The sequence below is a fragment of the Peromyscus californicus genome, unplaced genomic scaffold (genome assembly GCF_007827085.1).
Source record: "Peromyscus californicus insignis strain IS unplaced genomic scaffold, ASM782708v3 Scaffold_6__1_contigs__length_162567912, whole genome shotgun sequence".
Classification (NCBI taxonomy): domain Eukaryota; kingdom Metazoa; phylum Chordata; class Mammalia; order Rodentia; family Cricetidae; genus Peromyscus; species Peromyscus californicus.
Genome location: NW_026294584.1, coordinates 21085582 through 21107005, shown reverse-complemented (window position 1 = coordinate 21107005; position 21424 = coordinate 21085582). Strand labels below are relative to the sequence as shown.

The window sequence follows — 21424 nt, the reverse complement described above, 5'->3', positions numbered from 1 at the left end:
GACATATAAAACGAAAGCCAACACTGGGCACTGGTCTGCCTTAAAGTAGGGTGGGGACCTTGGCAAATTGGTTGAATAGATTGTGTCCAAAGAAAAGAATGTCACCTGTCTTAAACAGACATCAGAAAGAGGCCCAAGGCTGTCAGATCTGTCGTTCTTTCTTGGCAAAGAGCTTGGATGGATTATGTTTGAAAACTTCTGCTACTCAATCAAGCACATGTATGGGTTTGGAGACATACAGCCCGCAGACTGCAAGCTCTGGCCTCAGGCTGCAGCTTTAAGAACATGTGTGATTATCCATGTCCCTGGAGAAGGGACTGAAAGTGAGATTTATGTATGTGAGTTGAAATGGTACTTGTGGATACACACACACACACACACACACACACACACACACACACACACACACACACTAGTTACCCTGTCTCCACAAAGTGGCTAGAGTTGGTTTTAAAAATATAAATTTGCGCTAGATATAGTGGCCTTTAATCCCAGCAGAGGCAGGCAGATCTCCATGAGTTCAAGGCCAGCCTGGTCTACACAGTGAAGCACTGTCTCCAAAAAAGAAAAAAATAAATAAACAAAAAGAAAAAAGGAAAGACAAGAAAAAGAAAAAAATACAATAGTGCGTCACTCTTATGCTTCAAACTCATTTCTCATCTAACAGAACAAGTGAGGCTGAGGCTCCCAGCATCTGATGAGGCTGTAGCATCCAGTGCTCACCTCAGTTATGCTCCTCTCATGGGCCAGGCCCACATTCTCCATCCTTCTAGAGCACACAGGGCTCACTCGCCCTTGTTTTCAATGCCCCTTCTGTTTCTCACTTGGAAATTAATTTTCTTCAGTTATCAAGTCCCAGAAAGGCCTCTCCCTTCATAAGATCATGCTCTTGATTTGTTCCCGCCCATCACGAAGTCATAGTTGTCCCCATGACTGAATGACTGCACTGTGGGCCTTGAGGGAGCGAGAGAAAGGTGTGTGCTAGAAGGAGGCAGAGGGGAAGGAGCAACCTCCCCAAGATAATGAGGTTTCCTGTGTTACTAACACTGTTGACTTACCCAATGTGCAAACGGTCCAGAATGTGCAAGGGAATTTACTCAGGGCTGATGTGGCTATTAGAAGTCGGTTCTTAAATTCCATCACAAGTGTTCTCATTAAAGGTAATAGCAGAAAATTGCAGCAAAGATTGCCCCCGTTTTCAAGTGGGGATCCCCTCTGCAGAGCTGTTGATTTGTGTAGTTAATGCTAATTTATTTAATACGCTTCTGCTGCTTGTTGATTTTTAGGTTTGCTGCCGCAGTTACTGGGAGTCGCCCCGGAGAAGGCCATAAAACTTACAGTAAGTCTTTGAATTGGGGCTTCTTATTAAGAGACACAGACTCAACAGTCTAGCAGGTATTCTTCTGTGATTCAGCAGGTTTGTGGTCCTTCAACCACACTAATTAGTTTGATGGTCAGAGCAGTCACCACACATAACTTCTCCTTGTTCTCTGTGGAACATTAAACATCCAAAACTGTTGTAATGAGCTTGGAGATGATTGTAGGTGGCTGCTGCCATGGCTTTTCCTCATCTTTGCAGCAGCAGAAAAGTTCCCACAATACCTGACGTATGAGGTGCTTGGCACCTGTCATCTTAAAGTTTAAAGTGTGATTTTCGGAGTACAGCGAGTGAGGCCAGTAGGGTTCCAGCAGCCGAATTCATGAGTCAGAACCAGAATGCTGAGTATGCCCTCTTGTATGTCCTCTTGCACTTACTCCCGATGCTATGGAATGCATCTTCACAGCGTGTTTGAGGAGCATTCTAAGCCAGATGCTGAGAGCTCATTGCTCTGGTTGAAGCTTGTCCCAGCTCAGCTGCAGGTGGTTGGTACCCGTTTTCAGTGTCTGGAGAGTGGGGAGATAGGACGTATACATCCCTAAGGCCTCAGAGCCCTAGACAATTCAACACTGGCTTTAGACTGGGCCTTGGTCCCTGTAATACTTCTTGTGTCATTTGATGACAGGACTTTGAGAGAGCTAGTCTCTGGCCCTTATCTGTCCAAACTATGTAATTGTTGTTTCTTAAAATTGCTTGTAGTACCTACCCAGAGATTATACTCATTTTTTAATGTGTATGTCTGAGAGGTTTATGTTTGTGTGAAGGTATGACAAGTGTATGTAGGTGTGAATGTATGACAGGTGTGTATAGGTGTGAACGTATGACAAGTGTGTGCAGGTATCTCTTGGAAGCCAGAAGAGGGCATTGGCTCACCCCAGAGCTGGAATTACAGGCAGTTAGAAGCCACTTTACAATGCTGGGAATTGAACTTGGATCCTTGAAAAGAGTACGAGACACTGTTAACTGCTGAAACATCTCTCCAGCTCCCTGAGGAATTTTTAGATACTAAATACCTACTAAGTTGAAAAAAAAACAAGCAAACAAAACTAAGCAACCTACATTGGTTTCAGTGAGGAATGCTATTTTAAATTATTTCTTGTTAAAAGACTTATTATGACTTTTAATTATAACTTATAAGACAAGTTTTAAATTATAAAATGTATGTTTTCATCTATGCTATCAATGTCTCCCTTTTCATGCTACTATAATTGCAGGACATTTTTAAATTTTGGGCTCTTTAGGCCATTTTTCTTTGAATTTTTCTACCTGTAATATCAGGTATGCCTATATATATTTACCTGTCATATAAATATGTGTGTGTATGTGTATGTATATGTCATATATATGTACACACACAAACACACACACACACACACACACACACACACACACACACACACACACACATACATATGACCTCTATGCTATTAAGAGTCTCTCTTAAACTATTTTAAGATCTGTTACTTTGTGCAATCAACTGAGATAAAAAAGTAACATATATTGACAGATGTACATTTGTGTGTTTAATGACTTTCTTTATATTTTTCATCAGCCTCTATAAATATTTCTCTTCAAGGTGAACGATTTTGTGAGAGATAAGTTTATGCACAAAGATGGCTCGGTCCCACTTTCGGCAGAGATTTTTGCTGGAGGCTGTGTAAGTATCTCTTCTACATTTCTACGCTGGAAAGCTGTTCTTCATACATGTGTCACTGCCATGACCAGCACGTGTGGACTAAGGCTTCTGTTTGACCACAGATCCTGTCCAAGGCCAGAGTTTCCTAGACAGGCTGCAGTTCCTGAGGTGAAGGGTAAACTGCTGATCTTTCTGCCTGATCTTCATGCCTGTTACCATTTGTCATTGCTTTGGGTCAGCTCTGCTGTCAGCTCCTTTGCCGCACAAGTGTTTGGCCTTTAAAATGTCTTTGCTAGCCCTTTCTGAAGTTTCCTCATAATATCTTGTTTCCAGTGGCAGCCTCTGCTGGGTCAAGCACTAAGCTTGTAGCTTGCAGTCAACTGTTCCAGCTCTCGGCTTGGCTTTGTCTTGCAAGTGGCAGCGAACCTTCCCACTTCCAGGGCTTCTGGGAGAAACTCTGGGAAGCAGATGGCTGAGGGTGTTCTGCCTTGTCAGAAATGTGTGAACTCATTGCTTTGGGATATGGCTGAGCAACCTGCAGCTCGTTCTAAAGCTCAGCAGAACATTGTCTGGCTGTGTCTCATGGACCAGTTTGTCCATGTGAATGCAAATCCTTCAAGTAAATTAACGCTTGCACATGGGCGGGAGCCATTTAAAGATAAGGTTCACTAAGTAAATTCACTTTGATCACCCAGGCTATCCAATATTGGTATATTTCCCTTCTAACCTCATGTAACTTTCCATATAAAAAAAGATGAGGTCACATTTTTCTTTTCTTTTTAAATTGGCCTGTTCAGGCAAGAAATAGGCTTTTTCCCCCCCTCTCCTTGAAAATCATAGAGTTTAGAAGCAGACTCCTGATGATATGAAATGCTTGTGTGGAAGAGGCTCACTGTCTATCTCGGGCTGAATGTAGCACCTGCCGGGAGCCCATGCTCCTGGTAACTTTTAAGAGACGATGGAATTGGGCTATGCCTGACTCTGTTTGATCACTGACCTGTCAGAAGTGGCCAGGTAGGGTCCCTTGTCCCTGAATGTTTAGGAGCATTCAGGATGAATGTCTTCAATGCAAGGGACACATGGTAGTTAGTAATAAGTGACTTGAGGAAGTCAGAAGTGCTCCCCTTAAGGACTCTTCATCTCAAGCAAGCCTGCCTTTGCCATTCAAGTAGCGAGACTTTCTAATTTTTAATTAATCAATTAATTTGTGTATGTGTGTGTTTGTGTGCCTGTGCACATGCATGCGTGTGCCTGTGCATGTGCGTCTGGTTGTGAAAGCATTTCAAGTGTGCACTGCCCTGGCGAGAGAGTTGGGTCTTCTGTAGCTGGAGTCACAAACAGTTGCAAGCTACCTGAGGTGTTTGCTGGGAACTGAGCTGGGGCCCTCTGGAAGAGCCTTCTCTCCGGCTTGTTTCCTAATATTTAATTACATGCTTCCACAGGCTGGATCTAGCTCAGTCCTTCAGGACGCTGCAGTGGGCCTAAGGTACTGAATAGGTGTCTCTACAGGCTGAGTTTAGCCTAGTCCTTCAACCTGTTGTAAAGAGCCTTGAGACAGCAGGGTATTTTGATCAGGTAAAGGTGGAGGTTTCGTTTTGTATTTTGTAAGTTACATTTTTTAAACTTCATAGACACGTGATGATGCTAGAACCGTGTAAGAATTTAAAATGTAAAATTCATTTTCTGACTCTAGTCAGGCAACCATCATGGCACAGAGCCTGGAGATGTATTTTTTCCTTAATGTAGGCATTTTGCCCACGCATGCATTGGGGTGCCGAGGAGATCGGCCGGGGCATGCATTGTCAAGGTGCCCTCTGTAGGTGGTCTTGTTTTCAAGTATGGTGGCCCATTTCAAACACAGAGCTCAGATTGGCATCAGAAGTGGTGCCTAGCTACTGTAAAGAGACACAGCCCCTTTTCAAGCCTGATCTAAACACAGGCTTAAAATCGGAGCCACTTGGGCTTTCCAGCTACTTAAAATATCTGTGAAATGAGGTTTGCCGCCCTTTGCCTCAGAGGCACTCCTCTGAAGTGCAAGCCTCTGGTTTTGTTCCCCTCCCCACACTAGCCACTGCTGTAGGGAAAAGTTTGAGTTCAGTTAGGCAGTCCTGTAGGGAGCAAAGAACCCAGGGGAGAGAAGACTGGATGGTTCGCGTGCATGCGTGCGTGCGTTCGCGTGCATGCGTGCGTGCGTGTGTGTGTGCGCGTGCGTGCGAGCAAGTCACAGCAGCATCTTTCCTTCTAGGCTATTTCTCTCTTTCAGCGCCTGTGTATACCGTAGAAAGACATGAGTTCTCTGGCCTGCTCTGTGTAATTGAGAATACAAAGGGTTCTGTGACCTCGTGTCCCGTGAGCAGTTCCTTGCTTTAGCTCAGCCAAGCATGGCTGGGCATTGACTTTTAAGTCCCCGGGAGCTCACCTTGCTTCCTTATTGCTGAGCATCAGCACACATGGCTGACTTTTCACTCATGTCAACCAAAGCTGTTCATTTCTTTGAACAAAGCCCTCTCTGTTTTACAGTGTTTTTGACAACAACAGGGAAAATATGCGGAGAGCATTGGCTCGTAACCTGCGTCTTCACAGTGCTTGGCCAATCTCATTTATTTACTCATTGTAGAAGAATGGAAGTGGTAGTACATTTGGAGGGAGACAGTCACGGGCACTTCACAGGAGTAAAACTTACCCTATTTCTTGTTAGCTTCATAAAATAGTACTTTTAAATGAAGAAACTAAAACTACTTTTCCTTTCCTGACACATATAAAAGTGTAAAGCTGACTTTTTTTTTAAAAAAGCTCATATTTCTTCCTGAGATTAGTTTCAGTTTAGAACCCTAGCTAAAATTTTTACTTGAGTTTTCTTTCTTTCTTTCCTTCTTTTTTTTTTTTTCTAAATAGATCCACACTGACTGGTAGATATTTTTACCATAATTCATGACTCACCTAGATGCTGAGACTGGAGTTTTTTAAACTCCTAAATCTGAAAGAAATCTTTGTGGTGGTGGTGTTTTTCTCTGAGTGGATTTTCTGCTATTTTTAAATGTATTCATTGATGATGTAAGAATTCTAAGAGAGACTTGGGCCCTTGGACTCCGCTGGTACAAAAGATATGTGTTCCATCTCTTTGCATCCTTCTCTTTCTGCAAACAATGTGGCTGAGAGCCTGGTAGTGAAGGTCATCATGAAATTTGGTCGAGGAGCTCAAGCAGGTTGCTAGTGACTCCAGTAAACCCAGAGCCGGTAGGGTTAAAGCCTTGGTGAGGGGTATGGGCAGCTTGGAATCTTCGGCTTTGATTCTTTGATCTTATGAAATCCTATCATGTAAGGAAAGACAATGGTGTTGTAATTGTCTTTAAGAAAGAAAGAAATTATCTGGCATGAAAATCTAATATTCACCAGAAAAATTGTGTCAACAGCACCTGTATTATAGACCTTGTACTTAGTAAAAATTATTTTTATATCAGTAGAAAACAAAATTCTGTAATAGCTTTTGTAAAGGCTATGGCTGTGATTGTGATAATACAGTCCCAGTATTTTCCTGTTGAGGTGTACCCGGGTGCTTACATACGTGAATGCCTCTGATGTTCATGAGTTTGTATTCATTCATGGGAAAAGTCATTGATGAGTTCTGCTGGTTCTGGAAATGATTGGTAAAGTTCTGCCAGGGCTAGAGAGATGGCTTGGTGGGGAAAACACTAGCCACACAAGCATGAGGATCTGAGCCCTGATTCCCAACACCCATGTAAAAGCTAAGTGGGAGTGGCAGTTTGCCTGTGATCTCAGCTGATTGGAAACAGAGATAGGAATTCCCCAAAGTAAGCAGGCTACCAGACCAGCCAAAATTAGCCAGAGACTCTGCCTGCATATATAAGGTGCAGAAAGATGGAGGAAGACACTAGACGTCAATGCCAGGTCTCCATATGCGTGTGTGTGTGTGTGTGTGTGTGTGTGTGTGTGTGTGTGTGTGTGTGTGTGTATTCTTGTACCAGCACACACATGTGCCTACATATACATCTACAAAAACCAACAAAAACTGTATAGCACAATTGGAAGGGTTTGGAATGTGACTAATTATTCTCCCTAACAACTGGTCAGGGCCGCATGCTATTATCTGCTTGTATTCTTACTCTCTTTTTCTTTTATGGTTCTGGAGAGTGAACCTAGGGCCTTGGGCGTGGTGTGCAGTCTACATCTAAACTGTATCTCCCAACCTCTTTTATTATTTTTTCCTGCTTTTAATTTCAAAACAAGATCTCATTAAGTTGCCCAGGCTGGGCTTGAACTTGCAGTTGTCCTACTTAAGCCCCCTAGGTAGCTCATATTACAGGCCTGTGCCTAATGGCCCAGCTTCTGTATTCTCGTATGTATAAGAGTTTTATATCTGCTTATGTAGCTGTGTGTTAATTATTTTGGCTGTTGTTTGTTTGAGACAGGGTCTTTTTGTGTAACCAAACTAGACTGCAACTCAAGGTCTCCTTGCCTCAGACTTCTGAATGCTGGGATTACAGATGCTTATCACCATGCTGGCCACATACCTATTTTTCCTTGTGTGTGTATGTGTGTGTTTGTGTGTATGTGCGTGTGTATCCATGCACACGTGCATGTGGAGATCAGAGGACCAAGTGCAAGAGTTAGCTCTCTTTCTTTTCACCATGTGGCTTCTAGTGATTAAACTTAGGCCATCAAGCTTAGCAGCTAGTTAGTTAGTACCTTACTTAACCCATTAACCATTTCAATGATCCCTTAGAAACTATTTAATCTTTTCGTTGTTGTTATTTCATTTTATGAATATGGGTATTCTCCTGCATGTATATCTGTGCATCAACTGTGTGCCTGGTGCCCGAGGCAGCCAGAAGAAAGTGTCGAATCCCCTGGGAGTAGTTCACCACCATGTGGGAACTGAACTTGGGTCCTCTGGAAGAGTAGCTGGTGTTCTTAACTGCTGAGCTATCTCTCTGGGCCCCAACACCCCAAGTATTGTTTTTAAGGCAAATTTTTGTTATTAGTCATTTTTATATCACATTTAGTTGATGTTAATGATTATTTTGAAAAACCATGGGAAACACAGAGGTATGGACCTAAGTATGCCTCTTGGTTACCTTAAAATGCCAAACTGGAGTGTAACTGGAGGCCCTTGGTAGCTCCCCTGGTGGCCTTCCCTCCTTCCTTCCTCGGGGTTACCTCCTTCCTGAGTGAGGCAGGTCTTCACTGTTATGCATGTTTTTTCTGCTTTGTCTTACATCTGGATGTCTCCTAAGCGATGTAAATGTTTGCTTTTGAATGCTCCACTCAAGCCTGGTGCTATAGGAGTGAGCGCCCAGGCTTCCCAGATCCAAGCCTTTGCTGGTCCCATCAGCACTACTCCTAGGCTTTGCTTGTCAGCAGAGAGAAGTGAGTGGAGTCATTACTTCCAGACGCCGGAATGCTGCCTCTCTCGCATGTGTCTGTTGCAGATGTTTGTCTTGACAGAGCTGTTATATCGGCAGTCCTAGAGTTAGGACACTGTGTCATTTAACGCATGGAGGGTTTCTAACCGGGACTGCAGGGTTTTCTTCAGTTTTATCATATTAACCTGTACCCAGTGCTGAGTAAATTCAAACTTCCAATGCTTCCCACATCCGTTATCCTCACCTTTCCTTACCGTAGGTCCTTCCTCTCTCTCTTTCTCTTTCTCCCCAGCATTGCCCTTGTCATTTCCAAGTGTTCTATATGCTGTTTGTATTTCTCATGAGTGCTATGCATGTTCTGTGCCCCTCTTCATGTGACATAAGGGAGGAGTCTTTTAATTATTTAACATATCCCAATGATCTCAGCTAATCCATGGCCACTTGCTATCAGCCTCATTAAATATTTGCTAAATGAAAAAGTTTTGAGGTCAAAACAACTCTTGAGCATGATTTGCATTGCCAGACCTCCAGATTGCTCCTATTGACGGAGGAGCAGAAACTCACTAAAAACAGCAATAATCAATAAGTGTTTGCCTTGAGGGTATCATGAAATAACATGCAAGGTACTTGAAATTTGAGCAGCTCTGGAAACTGAGTGCTTCCTTCCTTTTCTCCACGTGGCCATTGACCCCTCTCACAGTGACTTTCCATCTCTCCACACCTCTTTTCAGTCCACTGTCAGTTTCTCCTCTCCATGGTATTTGCTGCCTAAGAATGCACTTCATGCTCTTGTTAGGCACCTGGCCTCTCCGGTTGACCTTTCAACCTCCCCAGCTCCTGTCCTAGACCCAGGTAATTACCTCAAGTCGCTCAGCTGTGCTCTACTACTCAGTGACTTACTGAGAGAAGAAATTTGGTGGGTAGATTTGATTATTTATAAATCCCAGGGACAGTTTTGACTGGTGACCTCACCCAAATGTTAGCAGGGACTGCGCTTTGCAGATCCATCTTCTCCACCACCCAAGGACACTGTCAAAGCCTTCTTGCACTGTTCTGTTTTTAGTTCTGAATTCTGTAAGTAAGCCCTAAGTAATGGTGTGGGTACCCTAACCCAAAGCCAGATGCCTTATCATTGAGCTTGAAGTCTCTTGAGATTTCAAGCCCAGTCATTCACTTCCAACCAGGGAGAAAATTTCCTCAAAAAATGAACAAGCAGGCTCTGGCAGTCAGGGCTGGTGAGGTGATAGTTTGAAATGGATTTAAGTCCTATTTTTATGATCTTTCTTGTCTCAAGGTTTGCTGTAGAGATATGGCCTCATAGTGTTTGTTTGTTTGTTTTGTTTTAACCTTAAAACAGAGTTTTTGTTTCACTGTGCACATTTACACATATCAAATTTACACGTATCAGATGATGTGAGCTAAGTCATTTAGCTGAGTAACAGATCGGGTAACCAAGAGGATGCTATGGATATAAATTTTATTATTTTTCGGTGCTTATATTTATATAATGTATTGTAATTTGATGAGACTTTAATGACTGGTTTCACTATTTCAAATTTTTGTTATTGTGTTCATTTGAAATATTCCAGGGAAATATTTTGCAGAGCCTAAAAGCTATATCAGGTGATGAAATATTTAGCTAGAAGGAGGAGGATAGTTTTATATTCCATGTGGCATGGTTTATTAACTTACAGATGGATGACCCATGGGGTGTGCTAACTCCAAGAGGAACAGATAGGGGAACTGATGGACTTCAGGGAACAGCTGTAGCCATGCCCACATATTGCCTTATCAAGGACATTTCCCAAAGAAATACTCCATGAGCACTCAGTCACCGAACCAACCTTTGAAAAGTACCTACTTACTTTACTTGACTTCATTTCTAAAAATAACAAACAACCTTCAAATACCTTCAGAGCCCTAAGAACAGGATGAAGGTAATGACTGGAGACAATTTGGTATAGTTTATTTGTGATGACTAATGTTCTAAGCAGAAAAGAGTTTTACTGAATAGTTAACTTGTAAAATTGTCATGTCAAAACCATGAAAGAATCATAAAAGAGAGGATTAAAGAAGGAGCTGATGAAGAGCCAAAAAAAAAAAAAAAATGCTAGCCATAGCAATATCCAAATTTGGAGAATTTTTAAGAAGCTGAGGAAGCATCTCCATTGAAGTTCACCCCGGAAGGTTCCATGGAGATGGGACTAAAGCCTTGGTGTGGACCAGAGTTCCACTGACTGCATGCCTCCATGTGCCTTGTTGAGAGATTTCTCTAGATGATTCTTACTTGGACTGAAGGCAAAAGTAAGAACAATATCCAATGACGCCAAGGACTTTGGGATGCTCTGGATTCAGGAAATGGCACCAAGGACTTTGGGGTGCTCTGGATTCAGGAAATGGCGCCAAGGCCTTCAGGATGCTGTGGATTCAGGATTTCTCTCTTCCCCCGGTTCATACACTGGAATCTAAGACCCAATACTCTGGCCTTAGGAGGGGGAAACGCCACTCTGAGAGGTGGACTTGGTCATGAGCACACAGTTTCTTCCGTGCTTTGGCATGCAAGGACATAGCAGGAAAGTGGTGTGTGTGAACTAGGAAGGTACCCTGTGCTGTGGTGATACCTGACCAGGGGCAGCTCACCTCTAGGAACCCTAGGAAAGCAACTTGTATTGTTTGTATGTGACTGTCCTGGTTTGCTTTCTATCTCTGTGATAAAAGACCATGACCAAAATCAACTTGAAGAAAGGGTTGGTTTCAGCTTGCATTTTTGTTGTCCATCATGAAGAGAAGTCAGAACAAGAACTCAAGGCAGGAATTGAAGTAGCAATCATGGAGAAGTGTTGCTTACTGACTTGCTCTCCATGGCATGTTCAGCTTGTTTCTTATACAATCCAGGAGCACCTGTCCAGGGGTGGCACAGGGCCACATCAGTCAAGAAAATGCCCCACAGCCTTGCCTACAGGACCATCTGGATGAAGGCATTTTCTCAGTTGAGGTAACCTCTTCCCAGATGACAAATTGTGTCATTGACATACTTTGACTGGCACAGGGGCCCAATCTGTGAAGTTTGGGCATAGCAGCCAGAGCACATGAAGACGTTAATGTTTTTGGATCAGAGCTGCCTTTGGATGCTAGGAAACGCCATCTTGTATAGGAAGATCCAGCTTTCATGGCAGGCATTCAGCAAGCCAGATATCTTGCTGCTGACTTCTTTCCTTTCCTTTTTCAGCAGTTACAGTATTTGATTCGGGACACTTTAAACACTGAGGCCATCAACTTGTTTCTAGTAAACAGAGAAGGGGTTTGTTATGATACAAAACTTTGAGGTTGTATTTGACCAGAGGTGTCCTAGAGTTAAGGTACTAGACACCAACAGCCTGCTAAGCATTAGCTGGTTCTGATAGTAGCAGTCACAGTAGAACAGGCAGACCCCAAATGTCAACAAGTTTGACAGGTCTCTAACTTAATTGCTTTTTAATGTCAAATAGATTCCACTTTGGTTTCCTGGCCAGGCTCCTAAGGGCCTATTAAGACCCCATGAAGCTGAAAATATGAAATTTGATGTTTATGAAATATGTAAACATAATAGCCTCTTTTCTGCCTTGCTGTGTGGTTAAAAACATTAAGAATAGAACATTCCAGTTTGGTATCTCAGGAACAAACAAATAAATGGTAAGAAGAATCTGCTCTTACCTTTTTTTTTTCAGAATTGTGAAATTTATATACCCAACTTAAGGAGAAAAATCCTATATTGCTTCGTGGTTAGGCACGTACAGCACCATAGTTTTAGAGAAATTCGGTAGACTGGGTCTGCCGGAGTGAAGTCCCATGGGTCAGGTGTGTAAGCACCAGTTATCTATCTATCTATCTATCTATCTATCTATCTATCTATCTATCTATCTATCTATCTATCTATCTATCTATCTATCTATCTATCTATCTATCTATTTTCACCACAGTTTAGCATGCCGGAAGGCTAAGGCACAGGTCTTGCCAGATGCGGTTTCTAGGAATGATCACATTCTCTCGTTATTGTCAAGGACTCCCTCTCAGTCTGTGTGCTGTATGTGTCCTAATCTCTTAGGACGCCAGTCACAAAGTAGAGCCAACTCTATGGCCTCATTGTATTTGCATTCCCTCTTTCAAAGAGTCGTACCTCAAAATGTATTCTCATTCTGAGGTATGTGGAAGTAGAAATCTTGTATACAAATTTTGAATTGTATGATTCAGGTTCATTAGACTAAGATCCTAGGCATGTCCAACACACACGTTGCTCAAGGTAGCCATGAATTCAGCTCAATACAAAATGGTCGGCTTCCTTAAAGTGTAATGGGATTTGTGATTCTTCTCTTTAAAAACTGAATTGTGTGGTTCTTGAGGCTGAACATAATATCATGTCCCAATGTCAAAAGGTAAGCAAAGGTATTTTTTTTCAACTTTGAAGAAGGACTTCCTGATTGTGGGAGGGTGAGGATGCTTTTTGTGAGGGACCTGACCCAGCATGGAGTGAATGACCTTGAATGACCTCTTGCAACTGGTCCCATTTGCCAGCTTGTCTAAGAGGCTGCTGTCTTTAATACCTGACTGCTTTTGAGTAGTGTACATTAATTTAACCCATCTACTGTTACTTGATGAATATCTGTTTTCTATCTGTGATCTTTATAAAGAGTAAAACAACTTGGCCTACATTCAAATTATTTTGATGCTTCCGTTGACATCAAGTAAGGATGACTAACTGGAAAAATACATTGAACCTAAGAATTCTTAAGAAGCCTATTTTCTGACTTACTCAAATCTCAAATGCTGTCACAATTGTATATGTTCATATTAATGTGACACATCATTAGGCATTTACTAGTATAGAACTTATTTATATGTACAGTTTTGTTTGTATCTATATAATCAAAATAATATATTTGGTTTATTGAAAAAAGTCATCCAATAACTTTATATTAATCTATTTTTGACACATGTAAGCACATATTTTAGAATGTCAGTGTGCAATTAGATATTCTTAGCACATGTCATTTGTGAAAAGCACTTTAAATCTAAGTACATTCAATTGAGCATAATTAAAATATCAAGATACATATTCTTCATATACATTTTGCCACTTAATTTTTTAAGTAGCTATAAGTATCTACCATGTGAATTCAAATTAAAGGAAGGTGATTAAATTATGGATATATTTAATGCTTTTCATTTAAAATGTAGCAGAAACTATACTGTGTTAAAAATATGTAGTGCTGTGTTTCTGTGGACAGCAGACTGATGGCTTCAGTTGTCTTTAAAGGAAGGCTGTTAGTGTTCGCAAGGCTTCAGTTGTCTTTAAAGGAAGGCTGTTAGTGTTCGCAAGGCTTCAGTTGTCTTTAAAGGAAGGCTGTTAGTGTTCACAAGGCTGTCGACTGGAGACTTTTTTTTTTTTTTTTTTTAAACCATCATAGTTGCTTTTGAAAGGATTCCCCAGGTCCCAAGAATGAATGTTTGGGGACAGTGTCCCATTTAGTGAAGACGGTTTGCAGAAAGGCTAGTTGTGTGCACACAAATGAAAGAAAATGGATTATGGAGAAAAAGGAAGAGGAGGAGCTCCTGAAGGTATAGTCTATTTAAATGGCTGATACTGTCTACAGTCATGATAATGAGCCTATTCAAGTAATTTGGAAGAGATAGGTTTTCTTGTCATATATCTCTTGTCATATATCTGCCTATACCCATTTTACCTAAAGAACAGTGTCAGTTTAGTGAGGTTTATTGAAGGTCATTGTTCTTTGGACGTTTAGAGAAAACAGGCATGACATCAGGGTTAAGTTGACTTTCTAAACATTTTTTTTAATTCTGTTTGTCTGAGGGAACTATCTATGCTCTCAGCCCCAACCATAACGTTCCCTGTGCATTCAGAGACATTAACAGTGAAGGGAGTCCTCTTGTAACATGGGAGGAGGAATCGGGGTTGCAAACTTGTGAGGAAGCAAAGACAGCAAGCTCATAAAAACATCTAGGCATTGACCAAAGGCAGCGGTGATAGAAGCCACATTTTAGGTTCTTTGCAGACTATCCATCTAGCCCATTTTAGTGAGAGGGGATATTAGAAGAAAAAAACTATAATTTTGCTTTGAGCCCCAAGAAATCATATCATGTGAAAAATTAGAGCATTTTGGAAATGATGATGCTTTGTGTGGAGAGAGCCATACTCATTTGGGAAGCTTGGTGTGTGGGCTCCATGCTGACATAGTTGCAGCTTCCACAGCCCATTTCCCTGTTTGGTGCTCTCGGGCCACAGGGTGTAAAGGTGGATTGTGAGGATGATGGGAGGCCGGCAAGAATTACAACAGCCCAAGCTGTTAGCCAGAGGTGTGAGCTGTGGTGTATGCATATAGAGGGGAGGTGTCTGTTGTTCTGATCCTGAACTAATGGTGCATTTATGTAAAATCTGTGGCAACCAGAGTGACCACTTTGCAAGCCTCAGTCAATAAGATAGAAATTGTCACTAGTTACACATTTCTCAGTGAGTCTAAAGCAGGCCTTGAAGATTCATATTTTAATGATTTGGGGTTATAATTCCTACTTGTTTGACTTCTTTATGATTTGTTGCCTTATCTACAAAGAAGAATGGGACACATTTGTTAAACCAACTCTATTCATTTCAAAACCATGTCTCCTCATATTTCTTTGGTCTATCTGAATCTTCTGTTTATTTGCTTAACAAAAGCATCACCAAGTCATGGGAACTCTGGTCCAGATGATCAGATTTACCAAAGTCATAAGCAGGCACTCCACTCAAAGAAGAAAGAAAACTGAAAACCTATTTCAACGCTTGGCTTCTTTAATAATAAATCAGAATAAAGTTCCGAGCTTTGGTTTGAAATTAGGCCATTCTGGGCTCTTTGCTCCTCTCTCATCTCCAGAAAGACAGGGACAGAGCCTGTAAGGCATGAATGGAGACAGATGCTGTCTCTGTGGGGTTCAGCACTGTACCTGCTGCACTGCACATGCTCCACAAATGCCAGACTCTGGCCTCTTGAGAGGAGGGATGAAGACAAAGGGCTGATCGGGCTTGTCATTCAATCAAGAGTTATAACCGTGACTTGTTTCTGGTCCTACCTAGGGACCATTCATTCTTGGTAAGTCAGTCTAGAAATGACTATCCTTCCAAGGGCCTAGGGTGGAGGTTAGTGGTAGAGTGCCTGCCTAGTCTGCTCAAGGCCCACCATTAGCAACAAAGATGAAACACTACCCTTGTCTTGGTTGTTAGGGAACCTCTTCATTCCAGAAAGAGACCTACAGGACATCATGTACAGTTGGTACTGTCAGAACTTTCTCTAGATGATTTTAGCAGTGGTCGCAGTGCGGGGGGTGGGGGGGGTGGGGGTTGGGAGACAGCTTTCCTAGAGGAAAGGCCTGTACCTCCTGGTGCTAAGAAGACCAGAAGAACTAGAGAGTTTGCACATTCAAAAACTAAAGAAATGAAGGAGATGTTAATAGAGAGGCAGTTAGCCAGGCCGTGGTGGTTCATGCCTTTAATCCCAGGACTCAGGAGGATCTGTGAGATCAAGACCAACTTGGTCTACATAGCTAGTTCCAAGATAGCCAGGGCTATGAAGAGGGATCCTCTCTCAAACAAAACAAAACAGTGGTTGGCTGTTCAAGTCCACTACAGGGCTGTATTGCTTCTACTGGGAAAGCCCTCATATCCAGCAAACCACAGCGTGACAAAGTAAACTAAATGCAATATCTTTCGATCCTTGCATTGTACTGTCAAAGTGTCTGGACCTTGTCTGGCATACAGGATCCCCGGCGAACTGTGTTCTAGATGAGATGAGACTCACGGGACTCAGGAGTTAACTGAAGCTGGAAACTATGCTAGAAAGATTGTTGAGCTGGATTCCTTCATCGTGGTTGATGGGACTGATGCTGATAGATATCAAAAGCCGGTCGGTCGCCTAGCTACCCCAGTTTACAGGAGAAAAGATCAGTAAACAGCAGCTGACTGGGACGCTGGCACGTTGTGCTCCTTGTGTGTGCCTTGCAGCGGTCCCTCTGTCTTTGGGTCTTCTCATTTATTTGTTGTATGCTACACTTTAAACTCTTCTGACAGTCTATTTCATTAATGGGCACCAACAAAATTCTCCACGTGGCTTTATTCAGGCTGTCTTATTTTTTAACATCTCAGAAAACTAAACTGAGATTTTGTTTAGGAAAACAGCTTTGAATGTTAAATTAATTTGGGGAAATTCTATTTTAATAATATTTGACTTGATTAAAAGAAAATGTGGTGTTTTGTTTTGTCTTTTGTAACATCTGCATTTTAAAGTGTGTTATGGGCACACATACATTTATAACATTGAATCTTTTTAGCAACAATAGGTGGTTCCTTAGTCTTCGACTCCTTTATCTCTGTTAGAACAAACCACAAAACCTGTAATTTTCTTCATTTTGGTCCTGTGTATTTCACATAGCTATTTTCTACTAATGATACTTATTTGCAAACAAAAGCTGAGAAGTAAACTCTTTTTGGATATACCAATTCTGTCTCTCTACTCTGAAGATATGTAATATTTTTGAACATCAGGTTCTTGTCTTTTATAAATGCCATAGGATCCTTTTTGGCTAGTGTTCAGGGAAATGAAGTGGATCGTCAGATGTTTTTGTTAAGTATGGTAACTGCCTGGGTAAGAATCCACATGGTACCGAACTTACCCATCTATGGGTCATATGTGCACAGAGTAGGCTCTTATGTGTACACACAGTAGGACCCTGTGACTCTAGGTCCCCTGCTGGCAGGTACAAATACAGCTCTCCATTGTGTCTAAACACAATACTTGGCTGCCTGTTGTGGCTTGCAAGCTGTTTGTGTTGAGTTTAGCGAGAGAACACACAAGTGCTTTCCTCTTTAACCATCAAGATCATCTCTGTGTAGCTTCTTGTTGTAACTTCAGAATATTATTTTGCCATCAGCTCCAAGTGGGCTTGGCTTTGGCTGTGTGTCACGACTTTAGCTGTTCTAAAAGTAACTCAGACTGGCCTAGAACTTACTTTCCAGGAAAGTCTTCAGATTTTCTTTTGATTCTTTTCTCATATACAATACATCCTGATCGCAGTCTCCCATCCCTCCACTCCTCCCGTCCCCACCCCCCCGTCCCCCAGATGCACAGCTCCTCCATTTCCCTTCAGAGGAGAGCAGGCTTCCGAGTGATGCCAACCGAACACAGCATCACAGACGCAGTAAGACAAGGCACAAACCCTCAGATCAAGGCTAGATGAGGCAACCCAGCAGGAGGAAAAGGGTCCCAAGAGCAGGCAAAAGAATCAGACACCCCCTCCACTTTTAGGAGCCCCACAAAACACCAAACTAGTAACCATAACATATGTGCAGAAAAGCTAGCGCAGACCCATGCAGGCTCCATGACTGCTGCTTCGGTCTCTGTGAGCCCCTTTGAGCCCTGTTTAGTTGGTTCCGTGGGCTATATTCCCTTGGTGTCTTTGACCCCTCTGGCTTCTACAGTCCTTCCTCTCCCTCTTCTGTGGGGTTCCCTGAGCTCTGCCTAATAGTTGGCTGTGGGTCTCTGCACCTGCTCCTATCAGCTGCTGGAGGAAGCCTCACTGATGTCAATTGGGCTAGACACTGATCTGTGAGTATAGCAGAATATCATGAGCAATCATTTCATTAACTTCTTTTGGTTAGTCGTGTTTGGTTCTACCCTAGGTCTCTGGGCCATCCAGCTTCCAATTACTGGCCATCCAGGCAGTGTTGGGCATGGGCTCCCTCCTGTGGCTTGGACCTCAAGTTAGAGCAGTTGCTGGTTGGCTGTTCTCCCAAGCACTGGGCCACCACATCTTGCAGGCAGGACAGGTGTGAGTTGAAGGATTAGTGCTGGGTTGGTGTCCTATCTCACTGCTGGATGCCTTGCCTGGTTACAGAAGATGCTTAGTTCAGGGTTCATAGCCTCCATTACTAGGAGTCCTCCCTAGGGTCACCCTCATAGGTTCCAGGAAGTTTCCACTGCACTAGGTTTCCATATCACCCCCTAAGTGCTCCCATTCCAGTAGTCTTTCCGTGTCTTCTCTCCCTCTGTCCCTTCCTCCTTGACTCCTGTTCCCATCCCCGCTTGCCCCAGTCCACTGACAAAATCTATTCTATTTCCCCTTCCCAGGGAGATCCATTCATTGACACCCCCCTCCCCCCACCCTTCAGAGCCCTCCTTAGGACTCAGCCTCTCTGGGTCTGTGGGTTGTATCTCTACACTCTACACCCTTTCTCCTTAGTTACTTTAAATACCCATTGTCCTTGCATACTCTGGGAATGACAGTCCTTTTCTCACTTTGCCATCTCTGCCTCAGCAGTCACCTCGCTTTCACATCAGGTCACCTCCAGGCTCGACTGTATCTGATGTCTACAGATCTTGTTCACTGGTTCACCACCTCCTTTCTAGAAGCGCCATTCTCCACCATTTCCCCCAGATTTCCGGGACACTACAGTACAGCCAGTGTTTCTGTTCACTGCTGTTGTTGTAACTGTCCTTCCAGCCTCATACAGACTCCTAGGTTGAGTTCCAGTGGGGTGTCCCCTCATCTGAGTCTTAGTTTTCCTCTCACATTGGGTGTCCATGGCTCTCTTTATTATTCTCTGTCCTGTGGAATAGCTCAACGTTAGCTCAACTCCTTTGACCTCACCTCCCATTCTACATTCTAACCCTGTTGGTTGCACCCGCTGCCTCTCACCCCTCCCCTTCTCATTACAGACACAATTATCTTAATTGTACCTTTTATCTCTCACCAATCTGCTAAAACCCTAATTGTTACCCTGAGCTTGGTTCCCTCTTTTCCAAATTAGCACCAAACACACCCCTTTGTTATCTAAGCCTCTTCCCAAGGTTTGGATGCTCCCCTGCAGCTCCTAAACAGTCTGTTTACTTTACAGGCCCTTTCCTTACTCCAACTTAACCTCCATGTCCACTGTACACGTCCCTCTTCACCCTGATGGTCAGGGTCCAGTCCTCCTCCCCAGCCTGATCTTTCCATGATTTGGCTCAGTGGTTTTATTTTTGGCTATTCTCTTTCATACCCACCTGTTCTATATAGAGTAGCAGTTCTCAGTCTGTGACTAGTAAACCATTTGGGGCTCGCATATCACATATCCTGCATATCAGATATTTACATTATGGTTTATAACAGTAGCAAAATTACAGTTATGAAGTAGCAAAGACATAATTTTATGGTTGGGGGTCACCACTGTATTACAGGGTTGCAGCATTAGGAAGGTTGAAATGCTGGTCTAGAGCCAAGCATTCTGGGCAGGGCCTTCCTGCTGCCATGATAAGAGGGGTTAATATGAGCCCAGCCTGGTAGTGCCTGCCTTTCTTTTTTTTTTTATATATATAAAAAAGATTTTAGTGCCTGCCTTTCATCTCAGCAGAGGCAGGCAGAGCTCTGTGAGTTCAAGGCCAGTGTGGTCTACATAGTGAATTCTAGGTCATCCAGGACTACATAGCGAGACTCTGTCTCAAAGCAACAACAACAAGAACAAATACAAATATGTTCTCAGACCCATGCAAGTAACTCTACCTTAGCATCTAAGCCTCACATTCTAGCTCTGTGACACCCTGTAAGTTAAACTACCTGCGTCCACCTTAGTGTGTTCATTAAAATGAAAAAAAAAAAAAGTGACTATTATGGAGACCAACTCCACCTCCAAGTTAGCATAATGCCTGGTATGCAGTAAGTAACTGGCGCTCTAAGTCTTGTCATGCTTACCTTCCTGCCTGACGTTTTATTTGATTGATGTGTTACAATGGTCCGTTACGCAGAGAATCCTCTCACGGCTTTGATGTCTTTTCTTCTCACACTACGTTGTGTGCGGCCTATGGCTCTTGGACCACATGCAAACCAACAGAAAAATCCTAAGTCATGTAAAACATGCTTTTGTGTGTGTGCGCGCATGCGCGCGTGCGTACCTGTGATTCAGGAGGTAACTCAACTGTGATGTTCTCAAGCACTTCCTTGGTGGGTAACAGTCATGTTTAATGACACCAAGGATTAGACATCTGAATCCCAAGCTCTCTTCTGTTGCCAGCAAACATTTTATCTTCTCATGTCCCAGAAGACTGAAGATAGGAAACACCTTGCCCTCCTTTGAGTGGTCTTGTCTGGACCTTACCTCTGTCATGTATGCTGATTATTTTTTCTCACATGCTGTCTCTTCTGCTTGCCGTTCTGTAGCCCTGGGTAAACTGCTGGACTAATATGCAAGGATTGCCAAAATGTGGGTGCTAGCTACAGTCTGGTTGGCTCAGACGATAGAAGTGTGTTTTCTCACCTATCTGGGGGCTAGAAGTCCTGAGACCAAGGTGCTGATCTTTGGTGTTGGTCCCTCTTAGGCCACCCTCTTTGGCTACAGTTGGCTGTCTTCTCTCTGTGGCTGTTTTATTTTGTGAGCATAGGTCTCACTGTATAACCAAGCCTGTCCTGGACTCTGTTGTACAGCCCAAGGTCACCTCAAACTCATGGTGGTTTTCTTGCCTTTAGCTTTCCAAGTGTTGGACCAGCTTGTCCTGTGTCCTCACATGGCCATTTCTCTGTACTCTTATATGTCTGTGCTTAATTTCCTCTGTTTATAAAAATATTAGTAAGATTGGATTGAGGCCTTCCTTAAAGACTCCGTTTTAGTGGGGCGTGGTGGTGTAACATGTGAAATCTCAGCACTCAAGTAGCAGAGGCAAGAAGATCACATAAGTGTGAAGCTAGCATCATTTATAGATCAAGTTCCAGACCAGCCATGGCTACATAGCAAGACCCTGTCTTACTACCCACTTAAAAAAAACCAACAGCAAACCAACAAACATATACAATAAAACTCGTTTTAACTTAATTTTCCTTTTTTGGAAGCTCCATCTCCAAATACATGCACTTTCTGAAGCATAGGTGCTTTGGTGTCTCAGCTTGGTCATAGTCAACTGTGACTTTTGGTAAAATTGCTTAATTTATAACAATTGCTCCGACCTTTCTGTGTTTACCCTGTTGTAAAGACAC

The 21424-nt window shown here is 42.8% G+C and overlaps 1 protein-coding gene across 5 annotated transcripts in view; it reads left to right on the top strand.

Annotated features, from left to right (window-relative positions):
- Slc25a13 (solute carrier family 25 member 13) overlaps positions 1-21424 on the top strand; it is a 182742-nt gene that overhangs the window by 123062 nt on the left and 38256 nt on the right. For all 5 annotated transcript variants that reach the window (XM_052720290.1, XM_052720289.1, XM_052720292.1 and 2 more), the window contains 2 exons: positions 1287-1339; positions 2955-3035. In XM_052720290.1, coding sequence (XP_052576250.1) covers positions 1287-1339; positions 2955-3035 — 134 coding nt within the window. The remainder of the gene's footprint in view (positions 1-1286; positions 1340-2954; positions 3036-21424) is intronic.